Source organism: Babylonia areolata, chromosome 3 (genome assembly GCF_041734735.1).
Source record: "Babylonia areolata isolate BAREFJ2019XMU chromosome 3, ASM4173473v1, whole genome shotgun sequence".
Taxonomy (NCBI): domain Eukaryota; kingdom Metazoa; phylum Mollusca; class Gastropoda; order Neogastropoda; family Buccinidae; genus Babylonia; species Babylonia areolata.
The window spans coordinates 50,199,776-50,217,953 of NC_134878.1; the positions used below are offsets into that span (position 1 = coordinate 50,199,776).

The 18,178-nt window shown below is 42.1% G+C and overlaps 1 protein-coding gene across 1 annotated transcript in view; it reads right to left on the bottom strand.

Moving 5' to 3' along the window:
* Positions 1 to 819: 819 nt before the first annotated feature.
* The window catches only part of LOC143280364 (uncharacterized), a 46,259-nt gene continuing 28,900 nt past the window's right edge, over positions 820 to 18,178 (bottom strand). Inside the window, exons 15-23 of the mRNA XM_076585000.1 lie at positions 17,773 to 17,916; positions 13,136 to 16,201; positions 12,199 to 12,378; positions 10,525 to 10,593; positions 9,594 to 9,693; positions 7,652 to 7,807; positions 5,085 to 5,110; positions 2,909 to 3,069; positions 820 to 1,799 (exon numbers count right to left, since the gene is read on the bottom strand). Coding sequence (XP_076441115.1) covers positions 1,748 to 1,799; positions 2,909 to 3,069; positions 5,085 to 5,110; positions 7,652 to 7,807; positions 9,594 to 9,693; positions 10,525 to 10,593; positions 12,199 to 12,378; positions 13,136 to 16,201; positions 17,773 to 17,916 — 3,954 coding nt within the window. The 3' untranslated portion in view covers positions 820 to 1,747. The remainder of the gene's footprint in view (positions 1,800 to 2,908; positions 3,070 to 5,084; positions 5,111 to 7,651; positions 7,808 to 9,593; positions 9,694 to 10,524; positions 10,594 to 12,198; positions 12,379 to 13,135; positions 16,202 to 17,772; positions 17,917 to 18,178) is intronic.

The following is an 18,178-nucleotide window of genomic DNA, read 5'->3' on the forward strand; positions in this document are numbered from 1 at the left end:
TGTATCTGTGACCTTAACCTTCTGCAAAGGTCCTATTTGAAAAGTGATTCAGAATATATCAAATCAGCCTTTTATTTAGCTAAAAAACAAACAAACAAAAATCAACAAACAAACAAACATTTAAAGGCCCCATAACCTTTTATGGCCATTAGGGCAGCGAATTCCTATCCACTGTGTTAGGGCTTGGAACAGAAAGGCAGGGCCCAGTCCTCTCTTTCTGCCGTTTTGACCTTCCCCAACCAAGTCAGGTCCCCATTCACACCTAGGTGGAGTACTGAAAATCGAAGTAAAGTGCCTTTCTCAAGGACACAACACCAGGCCGAAACTGGGTATCGAACGCGGACCACAGGATCAGAAATCCAACGCCTTACCGGTTCTGCCATGACGCCTCTTTCGTTTATCTAGATCCATCATACTTTATTTAGATCCATCATGATCATGATACTTTATCTAGATCCATCATGATACTTTATTTAGATCCATCATGATCATGATACTTTATTTAGATCCATCATGATACTTCCGATTGAAGATATTTTGCTGCCTAGATTCACACACACACATGATGCATTTTGTTTATTTAAACCCAACATGACACTCCAGATTGAAGATCTTAAGCACTTAACTCAGTCTTCCAGAATAAGCTTACGAATATAATCAACCAAAGCCCGTCACAATCTCAACCAATTATCAATAACTGGTTGAACACATATTATGATTGCAAGAGGGAAAGGAAAGCGGCATAGGAGACTGCATCAGTTTGTCACACACGCACACCACAGACACACGGGCACAAATACCCACAACAATAATAAAAGACTTTGTGTTGTTGTTTTTTAATATCTACTCACAAAGTGCTGTCACTTGACAGGCAGTCAACATCATTCCAGTGTGAAACCAGTAGCATGACGTAACATTTCATTCACAATGAAAAAAAAAAAAAAATCACCTGTTTAATCTTTCACATTTGCTGCAGTCTGCTTTTAAATGTAACATGTCACCGAGTTCAGGGGAAAAAACACAAACATGAAAAACACCTGCTTGCTAAAAGATGTACAAAATAAATTTTAGAATACAAACCTACAGTTTCATATCCATATGCTGCCTAGCTATAAAAATTGGCACTGTCAATATATGATGTCCCACTTTTAATCTCAGGTGTTTACCAATTTCTACCCTGACACTCTTCACTTCAGTCAAGGGGGAAGATGGGCAAAATACATGAACTGGTGACACTGTAGAAGTATGAAAAAAGTTTTTTGTATTCATGCTTGTCTTCATTGTAAGTTTTTCCACAACTCTCCCTTATTTGAAATGTATCTATTTGAACTGCAGCTAAAATAGACGTGCAAATTCCCTAGGATAACATTTTTGCAGAAATAAATAATGTTGGGTAACAGGATCAACTGAACATTTTAACAGTACACAGAGATATAAAACCTGCTCTAAAAACCTAACAGGTACTGTACTGTACACCAACAGTCTGAAATACTGTGCACATTCTGAAACATGGCTTTTTTTTATCCACTGCCTCAAACTACATAACCACATGTCTTTCTCTCCAAACCATGCATGTACAATACTTCTGAATCCACAGCATGTAACCCACACCGTCATTCCCCTGGGAAACACCAAGAACAGCATAAGCAAGGAATTCATTCCCAGGACACAAGTAACACTTCAGTTTCTTTTCATCGTGTTGGTCAGTGCAGAAATCATGTTGGTCACCGCCTTGAAAATTTGTGGATCATCGTCGACTTCTTGATGATGTGCTGCTGCTGCTGCTGAATAATCTGAACGTGTCCCAGTAAAGGAAAATCAAGAAAACATGGCCATTTCACAAGCAGCATCACAAAAATCTAATTTCAAATGCTGTTAAAAAAACAACAACAAATTATTATCTACCTCACTGTACATGCATCCCGTTCTAAGTTATTTTACTTCAGGGAAAAATCAGTTCCTGGGTCCCTCGTTCCTCTGTGAACCTCCCCTCCACTGCAAGAGTTGTGCATTGCTGTGCGCTGTCAAATTTCTTACTCCCTGAAATCTTGTTCAATACAACATACTTAACTAAACCTTAGTAAATAAGAAGCCCTGAAGCACAGAACTCACAACTTGTGAGATGAGATGTCTCTGTCGAGCAGCTGCTAGAACCAGAAGGGACTGAGTCAGAAACAAACATGTCTGAAAAATGGTTGGTGCTACACATATAAACCAGTACTTAGCACACCAACACATAAAGTGGTTTGGTCACTTAACAAGAATGCCAGTTAACAAGCCAGCTCTGCTAGCCTGCAGCACCAGGTTCTCTGGCTTCAGAGCCAGAGGACGACCACACCAGCAGTGGATCACGTGCTCTGTGTATGCACAGCAAGATGCTAATCCAGGCCTTGCCTCAGGTCGCCAACTTTATCTACCCACAGCACCTCCCTGGTAGAAGCATTCATATAAAGTGAAAAGGAAGAAGCCAAATTATAACTGTCAGCACTACTCTCCTTTGTGTAACAGCCTAGAAGAAAGCACATGCTACACTGAAGCACCATACAGTGTGAAAATTAATGGTTACTTTTGGACATCAGTCACAATACATCACTTGTACCAACAACTGTTTCCAGACGAATAAACCACTGAAATGAAAAGTTGCAGTTTGACATTGAAGGAAATGAAAAGCTACAGTCTGACATAATAGAAATGACGAGCTGCTGTTTGACATCAAAGGAAATTTAAATTACAGTTTCACTTTGACATCAAAGGAAATGAAAACCTACAGTTTGACATCAAAAGAAACGAAAAGCTACAATCTGACATCAAAGGAAATGATAAGCTACAGTTTGACATAAAATCTAATGAAATGCTACAGTTTGACATAAAATCTAATGGAATGCTACAGTTTGACATCAAAGGATATCCATCCATGTCCACCTCCTGCCTGAGAATCCCTGTCAGGATAAACTCGGCTGACACAACGTCGATACCAGCACTCAGCGCTGGCTGGCAGGCTTTCTTGTCGTCCTCGCATGATATCACAACCACCTTCTCTGCTGCCTTCTTTGGCATGGTGGCCAGCCACTGAAATCCAAATGAACAACAATACTAATGACAGTATTTATATGGCAGATACTCCCCCGCCCCACCTCCCTACCCCATATAGTGGGTTCTAAGCACCTCTCATGAAAACAATACATATACAAAAGTGATTTAATGGCATTTGACAGTACATGAGAACATACAACATTTATACATACACCAAGACAATACAGTTTGCAAATATGAACTGTCACACCTAAAAAGCACACAATACGCCCCCCTCGACCCACACACAAGCATGTACACACACACACACACAAGCATGCAAGCAAAGGCATGCACACACACAGTGAACACCCTTCCACCATCACACAAACACCTCAAGAAAAACTTCAATTGAGGGGAAAAATTAACTCCTCAATAGCCAGCCTCTCTCATTCCATAATGTTCTGATGTAAAGCAAAAGCAAGAAAAATGCACATAACCCCTGACAACTTTAAAACGAAACACACCTCAAGAAGTTTTTGCCTCTATAAACATTTCCTATCTCTATTGACAGGGGACAACTGACCCAGTTCTTTTTTGAAACACCTAGTTCTGCCAAAACTGTTGTAAAAACAACAAGACGCAAGCAATGGTTACAACACACAGTACTGTCTTAAATCACAGGGGAAAACTGACACTTAACCAAGTACACATGAATAAAAAAACAACAACAAAAAACCCCACAAAAACCCTGACCAACTTTAAAGAGTTTATATATATATATATATATATATATAAGGCAGATAAGCGCCTTAACCATTCTAAGATAAGAGGACAACACTTATGTTGCCATGGGTTCTTTTTCACAGAGTGCCAAGTGCGTGCTGCACATGGGACCCCAGTTTACTGTGTCATCCCAATGACTGGATGCTTAGTTTGATTTTACAGTCAAAACTGGGAGAAAGGGCAAGAACAGGATTCAAACCCAGACTCTCACGGACACTTGTCTTGGCATATAAGAGCCTTAACCATTCTAAGATTAGAGATAAGATAAGATAAGAATAACTTTATTATCTCCAATTAGAGAAATTTGGTCAGGTGCATTATCACAACATAGACAAGTAAAAAACATGGAGACCATCACTGTAAAAACAACAACAACAACAGTTATTAGGATTATAACGAAGACACAGATGTAAAAATATCACATACATTGTTTCGTACTTTCATTCCACACATTGCAGGAAATATTAACAAACAAAAAACAAAAAAACAAAAAACAACAACATTATTTTGAATATGATTGTGAACATGACATACTATATTGTACACTGATTATAATTAAGATAAGAATAACTTAATCATCTCGCAAGGTAAATTGCATTAGGTGCAGCAAAACACAACCAGACAATCAGTACACACACATGGATATGACATTAAACATTACTTGATAAGAATAACTTTATTATCTCCAACTGGAGAAATTTGGTCAGGTGCATTATCAAGCACAGAGCACAAACAACTGCGTGTCGCCCCTTTGCGAAGCGCCACCTAGCCACATTCTGCCATACAGAGACAAAAAGGAAGCGACTGAGTTTGCGCCACAATTTTAGCTCAATTGGCCAAACGAACTAAGTAAGTTTGTGACCTGATACAAATCTGCGTCAGATACAAAACATGAGTGTCAAAGAATCGATAGAAATACAAAAAAACTTAGCCATATGAAGAGCACAGGATCAGGAGTCAAGATGGCTGCCGGAAAAAGAGGGCGCTAGTCAGGGATGCACAGGGGAGGTAACTTACTTTGGGAGGTTATCGGCTATAGCTACTTTCGTTTTCTCTGCATAGGCAGGTAGTAGTTTGCACAGGACAGGAATCAGACCCCTGCTGGAGTCTGCACTAGTGGGTCACGGTGAAGTATGTGTAATTAAAATGTAAATTGGAAATCCTCTTCCTCCTGAAAAAAACAACAACCCCAACCCCCCTCTCCCCCCGAAAAAACAACAACAACAACAACAAACAAAACCCTCCAAACAAACTAGATTCTGTAAAGAATGGGAAAGTCAGCTTACCTCCCCTCCGGCGCACTGTACAATTTCTGAAAAAAAAAAAGAAAAAAAAAAAAAAAAGTTTCACACTTCTGTTACAAACAATTCTTTGCACATTTTGTATGCACAAAATGCAAAGACAGACACAGGAATGATATTATATAACAACAAATAACTGGCCCACATCAGTTTCTTTCAAAAGTGAGGTTTGGTGAAATAGAGAAAAACATCACTTCCTTTCAACAGCGTGGTTTGGTCCAGAAGAGAAAAACAACAAATAACTAGAGAAAGAGAGAAAACAATAATAAATAACTGATATATGCCACTCTTAGTCTAGTGACGGAAAGACAGAGAGTGTTCGAAGAAGAGACTTGTCAAAACAGTGGCTGCTGCAAAGACAGGGGTCTATTGATGGATTCTGATGCAGGGTTTAAGCTTTAGTACTGTGTTTTAATAACATTTGTACAAAAAAAAAATCTGCACTGCATTTTTTCATGCTTGTTGGGAACAGGGAGATGGCATGGAATGGGCAAGGGACGGAGAACAGAGGTTCTGGTAACACGTAAACATGCAACTTGGATGCTCTGATAATGGAGAGGACCCACTGCCTGTTCTTGGAGTGGGTTCCTGGAGTATACACAATATTTCAAGAATGAACACATGTACAGTTAAAATAATATATAATATTCCAAGAATGAACACATGTACAGTGAAAATAATATATAACATTCCAAGAATGAACATACATACAGCAAAAATATATAATATTCCAAGAAGTGAAAATAATACAAAATATTCCAAGAATGAACACATGTACAGTGAAAATAATATACAACATTCCAAGAATGAACACATGTACAGTGAAAAGACACACAAAATATTCCAAGAATGAACACATGTACAGTGAAAAGACACACAAAATATTCCAAGAATGAACACATGTACAGTGAAAAAAAAAACCCCAAATATTCCAAGAATGAACACATGTACAGCAAAAATCCTGTATGGGAAGTCTGATGCTAGGATCAGCTGCTGCGAAGAAGAACACTTTTCCTCCACCACTTTTCGGTCCAGGAACCTACAGGATCATGATCAGAAGATTTACTTGCCCTTGTATGCATGCAGCAAGGCAGATCTGATCAGAATGTGCAGCATTAAAGTGACCTTTTGAAGGAAGCCTGGGACCCCTAGGATCATGGTAAAAGGGAGCCCTCAGACTTTAAACTTTTCAGAAGGCAAAGAATGATTTTCAGTTTCAGTTTCAAGGTGGTGTCAGAGCGTGCGGACAGATGCATGACCACCACAACCCATTTCCTTTTTTTTTTTAAAGAATGGAAAAAGAGAGCAGAGCACAGGAAAAGGAATGCAATGGGAAGGGGTGGAGAGGGGGGGGGGAATTAGTAACGAGTGGGGAGAGCAGGGAGGGGAGAGGAAAGCATCAGGAGAGAATATAGTGGGCATCTGTTCCACATTCTGGGGGACGCCCCCACCCCTCTCCCCCACCACAACCACCCACCCCCCCAAATCAGCAAGTGTCGGCATTCTAGCACAACATCAGTTTGAACATATCAAAGTGTATGGACTGACCCATATACTCTACACCACATCTGCTTTAAAAAAAAAAAAGAAAAAGAACACACAGAGTCTCCTCTCAAACACAGACAAAAGACTTGCATCTGTTGTGGCATTTTTGGATATGTCAGCGGCATTTGATACAATTGACACAATTGACAACCAAATTCTTCTCAATCGTCTTAACACTACCTTTGGCATTAAATCTACTGCTTTAAAATGGTTTTCTTCATATCTTTGAAATCATCAACTCAAGGTTAAAGTAAAACATAGCACCTCTAAAATCATTCCTCTTATGTTTGACACCTCTTGCGTGTGTGCGTGTGTGTGTTCTATAAAACGCATTTTGTTCTAATCTAAGCCTTATTTATTTCATAGCTTTTATAATCTTTAGTGTGCTTTTGCATTCATATGAACACACTGGATGTTTTCCATGGTCAGATAGCGGTTGATATGTTTTTTAAGGCATGTTTATAGTCAACTATGATGTAAGGCGCTTTGAGCAGCATTGGTGCTGGATATCGTGCCATAGGAGAACTATGTATTATCATTATTATTACCTAAAACACACACACACACACACACAAAACCCAACATAGACACAAGACAGCACAAAGAAAAGCAAACACTGCTGACTGCCCACACCTTTCTTCTTCTTCTTCTGCGTTCACTCGTATGCACACGAGTGGGCTTTTATGTGTATGACCGTTTTTACCCCGCCATGTAGGCAGCCATACTCCATTTTCGGGGGTGTGCATGCTGGGTATGTTCTTGTTTCCATAACCCACTGAACGCGGACATGGATTACAGGATCTTTAACGTGTGTATTTGATCTTCTGCTTGCATATACACACGAAGGGGGTTCAGGCACTAGCAGGTCTGCACATATGTTGACCTGGGAGATCGTAAAAATCTCCACCCTATACCCACCAGGCGCCATCACCGTGATTCGAACCTGGGACCCTCAGAGTGAAAGTCCAATGCTTTAACCATTCGGCTATTGCACCCATCGCTCACACCTTTCATCTGCTGTGGCTCTGGCCGCACCGACTTGGTGACATGGATGTGGAACCCCTGCAGCATGGGGCACAGGGCCGCTCTCTGCAGGGACGCCTGGAGGCTGAACTTGTGCTGCTTCTCCGCTGATGCGTCTTCAACCAGGAAGCGACTGGCATCTTAGAGGGGGAAAAAAAAAAAAACCAAACAAAAAAAACCCCATCATGATAAAAGAGGATATGAATCTGTTGATTGTCTCGCGGGGCCCATATCAGTATATACAATGCAAAAAAAATAAAATAAAAAAAGAGAGAAAAAAAAAAAGTGTAAAAAAGCAAAGGAAAATAGAACAGGGAAAGAGGAAGATGAATAAAAAATACAAAGAAACATTCTTTGATTAGAGAATATAAAACTGTTGCTTGTGTCATGGGGCCCTTATCAGTATATAATTATACATATATATATACTTGAAAAAGAAAGCGTAAAAAAGCAAAAAAATTAAAACAAGAAAAGAAGAAGAAGAAGAAGAAAAATTGAAAAAGAAACATTCTTTGAAAAGAAAATATGAAACTGTTGCTTGTCGTGCGGGGCCCATATCAGTATATATACTGCAAAAAGACTCAACAAAAACAAAAATACAATAGGGAAAGAAAAAGAAAAAAAAGAAAAAAAAAGAAACATCCTTTGATAAGAGAACATGAAATTGTTGATTGTCTCGCAGGGCCCATACCAGTATATATATACATATATATTGCAAAAAACAACAACAAAAGTGTAAAAAGCAAAGCAAAATAAAACAGGGAATGAAGAAGAAAAAAAAAAAAAGAAAGAAAAAGAAAAAGAAACATCCTTTGATAAATAGATGTAAAATATTCTGAAGGGAAAAGAAAGTTTCAACAAAATACACAAAATAACATCTGAACATAAAAACATATCAAAGATCTGATAAAAAAAAAAAAAAAAAAAAAAAAAAAAAAGTATTCATTTTTTCTGTTACATCTTTGTTCTTTTAACCAACCCATGCGTGATACCAAGTTTCATACACATAAACGAAAGACATGTCAATGTTTTCCAATAATAACTAACTGGTTAATAACAATAATGTGCATTTGTATAGCACTGACCCTATGGCTCTAACCAATTAACGGTACATGTATTTGTATTGTATTGCATTTGCATTTGTATTTATTTTTATCACAACAGTTTTCTCTGTGTGAAATTCCGGCTGCTCTCCGCAGGGAGAGTGTGTCGCTACAATATAGCACCACCCATTTAAAAATTTTTTTTCCTGCGTGCAGTTTTATTTGTTTTTCTTATTGAAGTAGATTTTACAACAGAATTTTGCCAGGAACAACCCTTTTGTTGCATGGGTTCTTTTATGTGCACTAAGTGCAGGCTGCACACGGGACCTCGGTTTATCGTCTCATCCGAATGACTAGCGTCCAGACCACCACTCAAAGTCTACTGGAGAGGGAGAAAATATCGGCGCTGAGCCGTGATTCGAATCAGTGCGCTCAGATTCTCTCGCTTCCTAGGCGGACGCGTTACCTCTAGGCATAAACAATAAGACACACCTCTCCCACCTCACCCCCACACCCCACATACTGACACACACAGAGGAGAATAATAATCAAGAGTCTAAAACTTTTGAACAAAACGTTTTAAGATTAGATTTGAAAGATTTAATACTGGAACAGTGTCTAACATTTTGAGGTCTTCAAAATTTCAAAACTTAAGGTCTAAAGTGTGCAAAAGTTTGGAAACCATGGGATTTGCATGTGTAACGCAGGACTTAAAACACACAATTGTCAGATGAAGAATGCAGACCTTGGCAAAAGGTGGGACTGTGAATCTTTACAGGTCAGAAAGGTACGAAGATATAGAACCTGTCGATGAAAGGAAACAAGACTATAAAAGCTATTTTCAACTATTATCCTGTTTGTCAAGTACAGCAGGACAACTTACCCACAAACATGCCAGAAGACTTGCAACTTTCCAGCCAGTGTGGTGTGACAATCGTCACCCCCCGGGCAACTCCACCTAAAAACTTCACTGTTCGGCGAATCTGCACGCCAAGGAAAGGCAAGGCAAGAAGTTTTATTTCATGTGCCCCCTTGGGGCATTGAAACATCACACACTTCCATTCTTTTACACACAAAAAATATACAAACAAGAGAGGCAAGGCCTTCAAGACTCACTTGTGATAAATTAAGTCCCCTAGCTTTAATTAGAGAGTAATTTCCCTTTTTTACTATCTGCACCAAAACGTTTGCAAAATAAATAAAAATTCCATGCTTAGCAAAAGTTCCTGTTTAAACAAAAAATGATAATAATGACTCCTCTTGTTGTTGTGTCAGAATAAGAGGTCAAAGTGCCAAGTTTAGGGAATACAAAAAATATAAAAATAACAGTAAATGCAGTTTGCATATAATTAGGCTTCTTTTTTATTTTTTTGTGCCCATCCCAGAGGTGCAATATTGTTTTAAACAAGATGACTGGAAAGAACTGAATTTTTCCTATTTTTATGCCTAATTTGGTGTCAACTGACAAAGTATTTGTAGAGAAAATGTCAATGTTAAAGTTTACCATGGACACACAGACACACACACACACAGACAACCGAACACCGGGTTAAAACATAGACTCACTTTGTTTACACAAGTGAGTCAAAAAAGGTATAAAGAAAAAAACAACAACAACCAACAACAAAAAAACATCAATCAAACAAGGTAATGCATGCCAACAAATCATTTTCCTTGGTGACAGACATGATTTTTTCTCCTGTAGATAGACAAAGTTCTATCAAAAAGAAATATGCACAGAAGAGATAAAGGAATTTCACAAGCAAAGTAAATAAATAAAGCTAAAAAAAAGAAGAAAAAAAAGGAGTTCTGACCTTATCAGTGACCAGATGGGTGCATTTCTGAACAGAAGGTGCCAGCTCTCCACCTAGCTCCTTCACTGTCTGCAACATGTCCTTTACACATTATATTTAATGCACACACACACACAGAGGGCACAGACTTATCAATTCTAATTTCACTCCCTCAAGAACTCTCCGCTCTTCCTCTGACTGCCACCATCTGAAAATTCCTTGTGTCAACACAAGAAACTATGGCGAACGTTTTTTTTCTTTTTTCTGCTGCTCCTCATACCTGGAGTTCAGTTCAGTTCAGTTACTCAAGAAGGCGTCGCTGCGTTCGGACAAATCCATATACCCTACATCATGTCTGCTAAGCAGATGCCTGACCAGCAGTGTAACCCAATGTGCTTAGCGAGGCCTCATATCTGGAACAACCTTCCATATCATACTCAGTCATCTGACTCCATTTCTGCCTTTTGCTCTTAACTAAAAAAACAACAACAAAAAAGCAACTCATCTTTTCAAAACCTTTCTGTATCCCATGCCTGCCAACCCAATTTGTAAGTATGCGGAATGAGAGAAGGCACAGGTGGGGGGAACGGGGAGGTGGGGACAGAGAAGGGGGGTCAGGGGGCGGGGAGAGAGAGAGAGAGAAAGTGGTCATGAGTGATTCATCACGTAAAATGCAACTTTTTCTTTCATGTAAACTACATTAAGTGCCCTGAGCTCTTTGAAAGAAATGTATATTATAAGAATAATAGTACATTAATAAATCATATAGAACCTTAGAACGTCTCAAATAATACATTAGTCAGACTCAAACTACACAAGAACAAGTGCACATACACACACACACATACATACACACACACACATACACACTCATGCATGCAGACACACATGCCATTATTACACTAGTCAACAAAACTCAGACCACTAAAAAGCCCCCAAAGTAGTACGATTCAATCTCAGGAGTTTTACAGCCACATTTTCCACTAACCATGGTAGGATGCCATACCACTACATTCAAAGGGGTGGAAATTTTAATTTCAGTTTCACTAAGACATCTTTGGAATCATGACATCACCGTCTGTGAAAAGCTGAAACACTGTGGACAAAATGAGGCCGGGGCTGGGGCTGGGCGGTGGAGGTTCAAGGAGGAGAGAGGGTGCAGGAATGATAGGAAAAAAAAGAAAGGAGGGAGAGGGAGGGAGAGAGGGGTCTGAGAGATTGAGAAATCAGGACCGTCACTAACACACACACACATACACATACTGACCACACAAAATTCATAACAAAACAAAATTAAAAGACACAAACACACACATACAAAACTGACAACCGAACACACACACATACACACACATACATACTGACCATACAAAATTCATAACAAAACAAAATTAAAAGACACAAACACACACATATATCATACAAAACTCACAACAGAACACACACACACTGACCCTACAAAATTCATAACAAAACAAAACTAAAAGACACAAACATACATATATATCATAAAAAACTCACAACAAAACACAAACACTCACGCACATACTGGCCATACAAAATGCACATAACAAAACAAAATTAAAAGACACAAACACACTATATCATGGACATAAATCATAAAAAACAAACACAACACACACAAACGCACAAAAACACACACAGAAGCGACAGTGCCCCAAACCAGCTCAGCACCTTCTGTCCCTGTTCATCGATAACACCAGTGAAGATGATCTTGGGTTTGGCGGCCACGGAGCTGCGCCGCAGTGAAGGGGACCGCACGCTGTCTGGCTCTGCTTTCCCACCGGAGCGTGTCGGGGTCTGACTGTCAGACTGGCCCGCATTCCGACCACGTCTCACCGGTGATAGAGAGATCTGTTTTCAGAAAGGACCAGTGAGTGAGTGAGTGAGTGAGTGTCGTGTTGTGTCGTGTTGGGGTGTGTGTGTGTGTGTGTGTGTGTGTGTGTGCTCATTTTTGCTTTTTTAGCTTTATTCCCTCTTTAGAGCAAGGGCTGGATGTAAAAAAGCATGTTACTTGCTTATCTATTAGCCTCGATAATAAAGATTTTGTCTTGTCTTGTCATACAGCTATACATTTACAGACATATAACAGCGCTATATCTACAGACATTTAACTCCACATTTACAGATATATTGCTCTATATTTACAGACAAATAATAGCTCTATATTTACAGACATATAGCTCTATATGTACAGACATATTGCCAGACATATAGCTCTATATTTACAGACATACAGCTCTCAGACATATAGCTCTATATTTACAGACATACAGCTCTCAGACATATAGCTCTATATTTACAGACATACAGCTCTCAGACATATAGCTCTATATTTACAGACATACAGCTCTATATGTACAGACATATTGCCAGACATATAGCTCTATGTGTACAGACATACAGCTCTCAGACATATAGCTCTATATGTACAGACATACAGCTCTATGTGTACAGACATACAGCTCTCAGACATATAGCTCTATATTTACAGACATACAGCTCTCAGACATATAGCTCTATACGTACAGACATACAGCTCTCAGACATATAGCTCTGTATTTACAAACAGCTCTCAGACATATAGCTCTATATTTACAGACATACTTACCTTGTCAGGCGTGTCAGTATCCTTAGCAGGCCCCTTCCCTGTCCTTCCTCTTTTCTGCGGCGGTGGACCATCTCCAGACTCTGCTGTTTGAGAATCTGCCGCCTGGCTGCTGCCAGGCTCTGGGTCTGCAGGTCTTCGTTTACCGCCACCACGCCTGGATTCTGAGACAGTGGGTTCACTTTCTGGTTTTGGTTCACTGCTGTCTTCTTTCTGCGACGCCTTTCCTCGTCTTCTTCCAGTGTGTGAGGCGGCAGATTCCTGACTGTGAGGCTGGGTGTTGTTTCTGGAGGATCTGCCTGAAGGAATGTCTGTGTGTGTGCTCTGTGTCTTCTTCGCCTGTCGGCCTCCTCGTGAAGGCACGGTATCTTGAAACGAATCTTCTTGTGTGTGTTCTTCCAAACCTTCACCCCTGTCTTTGCCTCGTGTTGTTCTCTTCGTCTGTTGTCGACTTGTTCCGGCGACTGCAGAATCTTGGCTGCTTTCTTCCGCTTTTGAGTCCGAGTCTGTTTTTGTGGCTTTGCGTCCTCCTCTTCTTTGGGTGGGCTCCTCATCCTGCCTGTGCTGTTCTTCTGTTGGGTCTGATGGTGCTTGTGTGGTCCGTCGTCCTTTTCTTCTTGAGGCGGGTTCACAATCCTGGCTGTGTTTTTCTTCTGTGGCGTCTGACTGTTGTGTTTTTGCGGCTTGCCGCCCTCTTCTTGGGGGTGTGGGGTCGAGAGGACTTTCTTCTTGTATTTCTGCCGATGCCGCCGCTTCTTTCTCTGCACTGCTGCTCTTCGCCTGACGCCCCCTCCTGCTTGTTGAACTCTGACCCTGCTCTGTCTGACTGTGTTCTGTTCCTTTGGGGTCTGACCTCAGTGATTTCCCTGCCTGCCTTCCAGGTCGGACAGATGGTTCTGCTGGTTCCGCCTCTGGAGACTTCTTGCTGGGATGGCCTTTCCTGGTTCTCCGGACGTCTGATTCCTCTTGGTCTTCTGGTGCCTGTGGTTCTGACACTGAGTCTCCTTCTACACTCTGCCCTGTTCTTGACTTGTGTACAACAACTTCCAGACCAGGTTCTGTCCTCTCATCTGTTTCTGTGGCACTTTCCTCTGGTTCTGTGTCCTGAGCCTTGTGTCTTGCACGTCCTCTCCTGGCGCTGGAACTGGGTGTCTCCGCGTTTGGCGCTGTCTCTGCTTCCTCTGTTGTCCCTGACCTTGACCTTGCTGGTTTCTTCCCACGTCGCCCTCCTCTGACTGTGGGTCCCTGACTGCTTTCCTCTGCTTCGGTCTGCGGCTTCTTAGCTCTCCTTCTGGAAGACACAGAAGCACTGGATTCAACTTCTGCATCTGGTTCTCTCTCAGCGGCATCCTTGGCAGCATCCAATTTACCACGAGTTGTTCGAGTTCTGTTGCTGTCATTGTGTGAATCAGGGGTCTCTTTATCAGTTGATTTTTCAACACTGGTGTCTGACACAGATGCAGGTTGTCTACGGCGGCCTCGGGGGCCAGTGTCAGGCACTGTGTCATCTGTGTCAGGACCCTCTTTCAAAGGTTCCTTTCCTGCTTGTGCTCTTCCTCTCTTTGCAGTTGAATCACTGTCTTCTTGGGCCATGTTTGTCACTTCAGGGGTGTCTTCTGTTTCCATGTGATCTGCTACAGCAGCAGTCATCCTGCTCCTTTTGGAAATGGCAGGCAGCTCAAGATTCTCATCAGACGCTTCTGATTTTTCTGCAGATCTCTTGGCAGCACGAGAACCTCTCTTACCGACACTGTGAAGTTTGTCTTCACTCTGATCAGCTGTCTCTGTTTGTCCACTGTGACAGGTGCTTTCTGGCTGGTCCTGACTGTTCTCACTCATCGTGTCTGTGCCGGTGTGCACACTATCTGCCTGGTCCTCTCTCTCCTCACTGCCGGCTGCTTTCTGTCTCCTGGACCGGGCAGCCACAGATGCCATGACCTCTGCCACAGCACTCTTCCTGTTCCGCATGCTGGCTCTGCCTCCGGCCCTCGTTCCTTGTGTGCTGGATTCCACTTCTGCTTCTTGCTTCTTGTCATCATCTGTTCCAAGTCTGCCGCTCTTTCTGCCGCCTCGGCCACGTCTGGCTTTTGTCCCTTCATCACGTTCCTCTGTGTGTGTGGTTTCCTCTGTTACGGTTTTCGCTGTGTCTTCATCCTTGTTCTCTGGTGGTTCCACACTGGCCTCTGAGGACTGTTTAACTTTCTTGGCCGCTCCCTGGTTGGGGTCGGGGCTGCCTGCTCGTTTTTGCCGTGCTGATGTGGGTCTCTCTGCTCTGCTGGATTTTCTTTTGGTCACGTTTTTCTCTTCTGTTTCCTCTTCACCTTCATCCACTTCCATCGGTTGGTTCTTCTCACCTTCAGGCTGATCTCTGCTGTGTGTTTCACCCTGGTCTTTCACCAGTGCCGGAGAATCATCACTTTCAGCAGTGTCTGTTGATGGCCCCGGTTTCTTTATCATCTCTGCAGAGTTGTCCAAGGGAACTGTAGATGACTCCTGTTCTTTTGCTGTAGCTTCCTGTTCTGCATCAGGGTGGGGCTGAGCACCCTTCCTGTTGGCTTTACTACGGGGAGTCCGTTTCTTGGGGTCTGGAGGGAGAGGGGTGTCAGCCGACTCATCACCTTTCTCTTCTCCATCCTTCTTTTCTTCTTCTTTCTCATCCTCACTGTCATCAGCAAATTTTTTTGCTTTCCGAGCCCGACCACTCCTTCGTGGCTCTGAGCTGCTGGCCTGACCTTTGCATGCTGCTGCTGTGGATTTACCACGTTTGGTAACTGCGACTTTCTCTTCAACACTCTCGGTTTTTGGGTCTGATATTACTTGTGAGGCGTCCTTCTCATCAGTTTTTGTTGCCCCCCCAACAACATCCTCGCTTTCTGGGTCTGTTGCCGCTTCCTTGCTTGTTTCATCTTGTGAAACGTTGTCCCCATCAGAGTCTGAAATCAGTGACTTCTTGGCACCACGCCCTCTGCTTTTTCTTGTGGGCGGTGACGACGGTTCTGGTGTAGCTCCTCTCCTCCTTCCTCTGCTGCTGGCTGGCTGTGGTGCTGCTTCTTCCTCCACCTCTTCCGGCTGCAACAGAATTAGGTCAGAGCTAACTAAATATGGGAAAGAAGGTACAGTTATTGAATTGTACTGTACTGTACTGTATTGTACTGTACTGTGATAAGAAACTCTAGGAGAGTTGGACAGTACAAGGTCTTCAGAGAAGAAGCCCCCCTCAGTCAAGTGTTTCGGCCCTTAACTCCTTTCACTCCAAGGGGGCTGTGCCACACCCAGGTCATGATTCCTGGATGCCCTTGTGTTGCCGCATTTTTTTTTCTTCCTGGTCCAAAGCAGGTTTGAACCCGCACCTCCAGGGTGGTACTCTACTGTGTGTTGTACTGTACTAGACTGTGCTGTGCTGTGCTGAATTGTGTTGTGTTGCGTTGTGTTGTGTTGTATTGTATTGTATTACTGTTTGTCACAACAGATTTCTCTTTGTGAAATCTGGGCTGCTCTCCCTAGGGAGAATGCATCGCCACAGTGCAGTGACACCAATTTTTTTTTCTGTCTACAAGTGTATCTGTCTCGCAATCAAAGCGGATTTTTCTACAGAACTTTGCCAGGGACAAACCTTTTGTTGCTGCGGGTTCTGTTATGTGTCAGTGTGATATGTGCATGCTGCACACAGGTCCTTAGTTATTGTCATCCAAATGGCTGGCACCCAGACCAACACTCCAGGTCCAGTGAAGGGGGGAGTAAAAATCCTGTTCCGTATACTTTCTCTTTTACAGGTCTGTCAGGTGAAAAGTTCGGTCAATCTCTGTTCTATCCACCAACAGAGCAATCTTTTCTGTGTACAATCAGATTTCTCTTTATCTGCACCTATCCATCTAAGAAGTATCTTTTACTCAAGGCAAAATACACCTCCTAGGCTATCATATGTTTAGAGCTGCTAGTGTTCTAATCCTTTTCCCGTGTACACGTATAGAGATGGTTACTATTACACAACCCATATTTATGTTTCACGGGCTATGGAGGCATAAACGTATCCAGCATGTACCCAACCCAGACAACCAAGACTACCTGAGAATGGCAGTAAAAAGTCATGTTTATGGGCTGCAACTCCCACATTCACTCCAATTTGCAAGTGGGCTTTCAAGTGTTTGACCATTTTATACCCTGCCATTTAGGCAGTCATGCTCCATTTCCAGGGGTGTGCACGCTGGTAATGTTTGTGTCTCTATAACCCACCCAATACTGACATGGATTATGGGATCTTTCACATGCGTACCTGATGTTCTGCATGTATACATGTACGAAGAAGGCTCAGACACAAGCAGGTCTGCACATATGGGAGACCGGACAAAAATCTCCATCCTTAACCCATCAAGAACAGCCAGGATTTGAACTCAGGACCCTTGGACTGAAAGTCAAGTGCTGTAATCACTTGGCTATCGCACCTATCATGGTCACACATCTCAATGCCCACTCCTACAAACAAGTGAACAAAGAAATGTTGCAGTCGTGAATGAAGATGAAGAAAAAAACAACAACCGGCCAATCAGCATCTCTACACAAATAAAAATGTAACGCTTGTATCTATACAACATTTACCACGAATCCCCCCCCCAAAAAACAAACAAAACAACAGAGTCTACCTCAGCAAAAGCAACTCTCTTTGGTGAGGGGGATCTGCTGCATCGTGTCAAGGGATCCACCAGTGCCGACTTGAAGGGGGATCTTTCCGGCAGTTTGATGACCGAAGTGCTCTCCTCATCATCAAACTGGCTCTCTGGAACCATCTGCACAGTCATCAGGGACAAACACACTACACAGTCATCAGGGACACACACACTACACAGTCATCAGTGACACACACCACAGTCATCAGGGACACACACTACAGTCATCAGGGACACACACTACAGTCATCAGGGACACACACACTACACATTCATCAAGGACATACACACTACACAGTCATCAGGGACACACACTACAGTCATCAGGGACACACACACTACACAGTCATCAGGGACATACACACTACACAGTCATCAGGGA